General features: G+C 37.5%; 2 protein-coding genes across 2 annotated transcripts; both read right to left on the bottom strand.

The window, feature by feature from the left end:
• Positions 1-473: 473 nt before the first annotated feature.
• On the bottom strand, positions 474-3102 carry LOC108474444 (uncharacterized). The gene is made up of 3 exons (XM_017776364.2): positions 2366-3102; positions 1028-1562; positions 474-936 (listed from the first exon to the last, which is right to left on the bottom strand). Exons 1-2 carry the CDS (start codon positions 2789-2791, stop codon positions 1182-1184), a joined length of 807 nt encoding a protein of 268 aa, XP_017631853.2. The 5' UTR covers positions 2792-3102; the 3' UTR covers positions 474-936; positions 1028-1181.
• Positions 3103-3259: 157 nt separating this feature from the next.
• LOC108474442 (putative pentatricopeptide repeat-containing protein At5g08310, mitochondrial) lies at positions 3260-6124 on the bottom strand. Its single transcript, XM_017776363.2, has one exon. It carries the CDS (start codon positions 5955-5957, stop codon positions 3390-3392), a length of 2568 nt encoding a protein of 855 aa, XP_017631852.1. The 5' UTR covers positions 5958-6124; the 3' UTR covers positions 3260-3389.
• Between the last annotated feature and the right edge of the window lie 627 nt (positions 6125-6751).

Raw genomic sequence — 6751 nt, 5'->3', positions numbered from 1 at the left:
GTGGAAATTGTCGACACTCAAAAGGAGCAGAAAATTCTTTCAACTATTCATCGATAAATTACAAAGCAAGATACCTATGTCAAATGCAATATGTCTTTTTTCCAAAAACCCACTTCTCATCTCAATCTGATCATTTTCATCCATTAAAAATAATCAAACTTTTTTCAATTTAGTAAAAAATCAATAATTTGAAAATCGAAAATATTGATTTAAAATAGCCAAAAAAATCCCTTTTTAATTATGGTTTAGTTCAATTTTTCTTTAATTTTTTCTTTCTAATTTTGAATATTTGTTGAGTGATTTTAATTATTATTATTATTATTAATTTATTCATTTTAATTATTTAAAAGGATCGAACAGCTCCATTCAACCAGTTGAGTTTAAAATCAGAGATCAAATCAGTTTGATTTTTTTTTTTTTTTTGTAAAACATTTAAATTGCATTAAATAAAAAACGGTACACTGTGCCCGATCTCGAATAATCTTGACTACATATCTCGAGCCTTTCCATTAACACAGCGAAAAAAAAAACAAAGAAAAGGAAATCCCTTGCGGGATAGCATGAGATTTTAAAAGAACAAGGAAAGCTCCTAGGAAACAATAAAGTTGACAGTGCAGTTATATTAATGGTGAACCATTTCTCGAGTAGATTGGCACCACCGGTCGTATGCTAATCCGAGATTAGGCCAATCGGAGACGGATACGACATAGTTTTCAAGCCAAGTGGTGAGGATAAATTCTTGCTCCATTGCTGGGGAATTGGATATTACTTCGTCCATTGCTCTCTCTATCTCTGCCATTTGAAAACTCGTTAGGATAGGATATGCATGGCCATTGCTAGCATGGCAAAACAATGGAGTCCATAGCACCAGCAACCGGAACTTCACTTGCCTCGCAATTTCCAGGTCTTTTCGAGTCAGCTCCCTAAATAGAAAGGCTGAAGGAAGAACATAAAAACTTTGGGTCAATAGATTTAAGTAATGTGGTTTTGGACTTACAGAGGATAATCAATGAAATGAATCAATGACCTGAGATTTTAACAATGGAGCCTTGAACTCTGGGACTAGCATTGAGAGATAGAGAAGCCAAACCAGAAGCCAAACTCCATTGAACTAAAGCTTCGTTAACATCCCCATAACACCTAAGCTTGTTCGTTACCCAAAGCAACTCTTGTGCCAACTTCTAAGCCATTATGTCCGGCTCTACATTGTAATCCCTCCTCTGGAAAAGCGTTGTGGCGGTGTCAAACCAGGAAAATGCGGCATTCAAGAACATGGTGATGGCCTTCATGTATGACGCTATGCAGGAGCCGAAAGGGATTGCCTTGATAGCTCGCAAGTGCCATGAGTCACCATAGTCTCCCGATGGCGAGGTTTGGACTTGGAGGCATCGGTATAACAGGGCAGAAGTACGTGTAAAAGACGAAGCGAGAGCCAAACGGTTAACATGGAGAACCGCTGAGTGGCCGTGCCTTGCATTATCTTCCATGATCTGGTCAGCCATCGCCATTGTGTATTGGTATTTTCTTGATGAAGCTGGTATCTCATTCAACAAGGCCAAAACCTGCATTAACACACATAATTTTACTAATTAAATGAAAAAAAAAAAATAGTTTTCCATTATTGTCTCAAATGAAAATTTGAAGCTTTTTTTTCAACTCCAAGATCGAGTAAAAGTTAATTAGTATATCCTATATTAAATTCTAATAAGAATTTTCTACCTTAAATGCTCCTTACTAGAACCAATTACCTGTGTTGCAGATGTGCATTGGTGCCTGTAAAATGACGCATGCCAAGACCAAATGTTACTCAGTGGCAATAAGAAGGAAAGATACGTGGCATCGTCTCAAGTGTTGGACTGGGACGTTTCTGTATTTAGCTTCACTTTCACATTTTTTCTGTGTTCCAGTCTCATATATACATACATATCTATATACACCAAAGCCTTTCACTCATTTTACTGTCGTGTTGTAATATTGTCACCATCTTCTTTTGCTCCTTTCTTACTATCCCAGATTAAGTGACATTCGTTGAATGCTTGAAATGGTGAAATGTTGAAATGTGTATTCGTCAGGTGCCATTTGGCATCATGTGGGAAAGGCCAAACACACCCTTACTTTAATTTGTATTAATTATGATAATTAAGGGTTTAAAACTTGATTATTTGATAATAAGGGGAAAAACCATTCAGGGAAATCACTTTTGTACTGATAAAAAAGGAACAGGACAGTACCAAAAAAGCACTCAAAAGATCTTTCAATCAGTCAACTTGATCTTTATCCTTAAAATGGCGCAAGTAACGGATGAGTAAAGATTTCTTTGAAATATTTCAGGTTATGGATGGTGGGTGTGGAGTTGTAAACTTACATGAGTTAGTGCTTTGACTAGGGCTTTAACAGCTAGTCCATCAACATCGACCCTGTTGCGAAGGATCAAATCCAATGATGAACCACAAGATGGCAATGCTTCTTCTGTTGCTGATGATGAATATGGTGATAGCTGGAATCGCCTGACAGATGACGAGCCACCAAGGTGATAGTCCGGAGAGGAAATCATAGAGCAGGAGAAGAGGTCCATAAAAAACCTAAGAACCCACAACATCAGCCAACTTATTAGCATAACCATGAACCTCAAGTGATCTGTTAGCTTCCACTTCCCTGTGTTCTCAGCTTTTGAGCTTGAAGTTGAGATAAGCATCTTTCTTGCCATGTTAGCTATGGACATGAAGATGAAATTCAACACGCTTGAAGGCTTCGCTGTGCAGCCATATAGTCTATCTAAATCAGTTGCCATGGCTCAGAAAACAAGATCTACCTTGCTTAAATGGGGAAGGGGCACTAAAAAAAGAGGGTCCTGGTACCAAAATTTTGACGAAAAAGGGCTATTAATAGGGGTTAAAGTTTCTGCGTTGTGGGAATGTGTGCAAACTGCCATTTTGACAGTTATGTTTCCTTCCTGCCCTTCAGTTCTTGGAGTTTGGACTTCCCTACCCTTTTTGCATATTGAACAAAGGACACTTAATTATTGTCATTACAAGGCCTGAAATACCTGCAAATTCACATGTAAACTCATGGATGGCATAAGGCCTAACTTCCAATTTTTAGTTAAGGGAATTCATGCATCCAAATAAAAAATGAAAGCATTATTTAGCCGGTATCATCTTGGGCATTTCACCTAAGATATACTTGCCTGCTTAATTAAATAACAAGTATGGGCGTATGTCAATATACCACGTTCACCTTTTACATTAACTACAAAACATTGTCAGTCGAATGCCATCAAGCAGTATTAGGATTCAAGATTAAAGTTCCAATTAACAACGGCGAAGGGTTTAGGGTTGCTGGATCTGAAAACATAACACCAGATATAGATGATGCGAGACAGAAAAGGATCATATAGAGGGCTCATGTCTACCTTCAACTCCTTCCAAGAGACTAACATCTGGGATCTTGCCCTCGGCTATAAGGTGTTTTATGCTAAAAGACGTTCTGGCGTCTTCTAACAATTTACAAATTGCACCTCTTATGATAGGGAAGTTCTTATCTAGTGGATCTGGTAAATTTCCTACATCGACCATCTCTTTTAACATATCGAGAACACAAGGTAAGTTTGTGTCTGATAGAAAAGCACTTATTAGTGCTATATAGATATAGCTGTCAGGTCTCATTTCCTTTTCTTTCATCTCATTGAAATGAACTAAAGCAGCAGAGGATCTACCACACTTGCAAAGTCCATTGACGAGAGTGTGGTAAGCAATTCTGTTGGGAATGCATCCTTTTCTACCCATTTCATCCCATAGCTTTAGAGCATCATCAGGTCTTCCAAAATTGCACAATCCATCAACTAAAGTTGCATAAGTAATCACATTTGCCTCTCTCTCTTTTCCGAACATCTTGGAAAGGCAAAGCATAGCTCGGTCAATCTCACCATTTTTGCACCATCCATCTATCAAATAATTATATGTGACCTCAGAGGGAACAAGCCCCTTCAACATCATATCATTCAAAAGACCCTCAGCTTCTGCAACTCTTTTGGCCTTACAGAGCGCTTTTATAAGTATGTTATAAGAAATTACATCAGGACAATACCCACGAGCACAGATTTCTTGGAATAGCTCCAAACCCTTATCAACTGATTTAATTTTGATCAAACCATTTATAGCAGCAGAATAGGTAATTATATCGGGAAGAAAACCTTCTTGTGCCATATCAGTGAGAAATTTGCAAGCTTCCACCGCCTTCTCATGTTTACACAAGTTCTTCACAAGCAAGGTAGAATACTTTATCCATGGTTCATGGCCATAAAAGCGCATCTTTCTCACCAGTTCAACTGCTCCTTCAACATCTTCTAGCCGACAAAGACACCCAAAGATGCAGTTGTGAGTAAAATGGGTTGGTTCAAGTCCCATTTCCTTCATCTGTCTCAAAAGTTCATAACTTTCTTCCAGTCTATTTAACTTGCACAGTGCATCAATCAAATTGTTACAATGCGATAAAGTTGGATTACAACCAAATTGAACCATCTCTCGGAAGAGACAGAGTGCCATATCCACCTTACCCGCACCAAGCAAGCCATTGATAACACTAGTAAATGAGTTAGTATTAAGGGTAACTACTTCCTTTTCATTCAAAAAGTACTTCACAAGGACACTACCACCATTTCTGTTGTTCCCCATTACCGATTGGATAAGATTACAAGCTGTATCTATTGAGCCATTGCGAACAAGACCTTCCAGAACGGAATTGAAAAGCAGGTTCTTAGGTTGTGAACCGACATCTTCCCAGCATTGTTGAAGCAACCGGTCCATTTCTTCTTCTTCTTCAGAAAAAGAATATATCAGCTTTGTCAGTATCCCAAAATCAGGATCAATTCCCAACTCTTTCATTTCTGAATATAAAGACAATGCTTTCTCGCGCTCATTATTCTTACAAAGCCCTCCAATCATCACATCAAAAAGTGAAACACTACGACAAAATCCCAATTTCCGGATTTTATCGAACAAGCAAAGAGCTTTATCCATTCTAGATTCCCTCACAAATCCATGAATCAGAACATAAAATGTCTTCTCATTCAACCTCATACCACGCTCTTCCATTAGATCTATCAGTTCAATTGCCTTATCGACTTCACCCCACTTACTAAAGGCAACAACCAAGATGGACAAAACATGTTCATCCACCCATCCCCTTTCAAGCATCTCATTGAACACACTCAAAGCCTGGTCAAACTGCCCGGCAATGCAATAAACCTGCAAAACTGGGGTCAGGGTGTACTTATCAAATTCCAACCCCAAATTTCTCATCTCCTTCAATCTGATTTCAACCAAATCAATCAAATTAGACTTAGACAAAGCTTCCAACAAACAATTATAGCTATAGCTATTCGGTACGCAAAGACCTATCCTTTGAACCTGATCAAACAAGTTATTAGCTTCATCCACCAACCCAACACTCCCCAAACACCTAATAAAAAATCCCAATGCCCCAGGATTCATAGAACAATTGGAATCGACGACATCCAAAGCCAAAGCCTTCAGTTGGGCATTCTGTCGAGCACGTGATAGAATAGAAGCCATGGCATTGTAAGTATAAATGTTATGCTTATAACCAGGTAGACTTGAAACCCATGTGAAAAACTGCTGAGCTAGTCTCCAGTTTTTGAGGTTGTTTAGAACGGATTCGACGATTTTGTGGGTGAGTAGAGGTACGAGGTTGTTGAGCTCTGGATTATTTGGTGAAAAAGGTTGTTTGATTAAGATTGAAATGAAGGCATTTGAGATGTTGATCTGATCGGACGAGAGGAAATTGTCGTTTCGATGCTTTGCACAAATGGATCTTCGCTGATTTGAGGGGAAAAACAGGGGGCTTTTGCAGGAATGCAGTAACGAAGAATTCGGTGGGATTAGTTTGATTGATTTGACGAGAGTTTGATTGGATTTTATGATTCTTGACAATGCCATGATGCTAAGAAGTAGATAACAGGAGAAACTTTAGTCTAATATTATAAAAAGTCCGGAGGTGGCCAAAATGGCCGCGTCTCGCGCTGCTTTTTCAAGTTTCGCTGCAACCGTCGCCGGCAGAAAGAACCAGTAACTGCTCCTATAAGTAGAGGCCCTCATTTACCGGGCCGGGCTGGGACGAGGTCCGGTTTAAAAAAAAAAATTCAGACCGGAGTCTGAGTCCGGCTTCATTAAGTTTGCCAAATAATTCATTAAAAATAATAATTTTTTATTTTAATTTAATGATATTAGATATAAAATAGAGAATAATTACTATAAATTTAAACATAAAATTAAAAGGATGAGCAAAATTTTTTGTAAAAAATAAAACCCTTCGAAACAAACGAAATATTTTCTCTCTTAACATAAACAAGTAATTTGAGTGGCTAAAATAATACTTCAACCGAACATAGCATAAATGTATAACTTCTCTTAATATTTTGGCTTAATATCAAAAGTGTTTTATAATATTTAATATGCTATAAGTGATAAGATATCCCCAAAAGTCCTTTAAAATTGGTTTTATGTAGGTCTAAAATTAAGTTCCAGTACATATATTAAATGTATCGAACATAAAAGTCGATAACCTACTAACTTGTAATGTATCAGAACATAATCATAAAAATACCAAAACATAGTAAGTTAATAAGCATTGTTCAATTCAGAGCAATAAGTTTGTATCGGAACATTACCTCAAATTTAAATACATATTAACTTTTAAAATAAACTGATATTTTCATTAATTTTGATTTTAA

The sequence above is a fragment of the Gossypium arboreum genome, chromosome 3 (assembly GCF_025698485.1).
Source record: "Gossypium arboreum isolate Shixiya-1 chromosome 3, ASM2569848v2, whole genome shotgun sequence".
Taxonomy (NCBI): domain Eukaryota; kingdom Viridiplantae; phylum Streptophyta; class Magnoliopsida; order Malvales; family Malvaceae; genus Gossypium; species Gossypium arboreum.
This window is presented reverse-complemented; position numbering and strand designations above follow the sequence as displayed.

Excerpts from the sequence above, each read along its gene's own strand:
- LOC108474444 (XM_017776364.2), bottom strand. The coding sequence starts at position 2,791 with ATGGCAACTGATTTAGATAGACTATATGGCTGCACAGCGAAGCCTTCA. Across the intron at positions 1,563-2,365 it reads TAGTCAAAGCACTAACTCAT|GTTTTGGCCTTGTTGAATGA; the intron begins GTAAGTTTACAA and ends GTGTTAATGCAG.
- LOC108474442 (XM_017776363.2), bottom strand. The coding sequence starts at position 5,957 with ATGGCATTGTCAAGAATCATAAAATCCAATCAAACTCTCGTCAAATCA.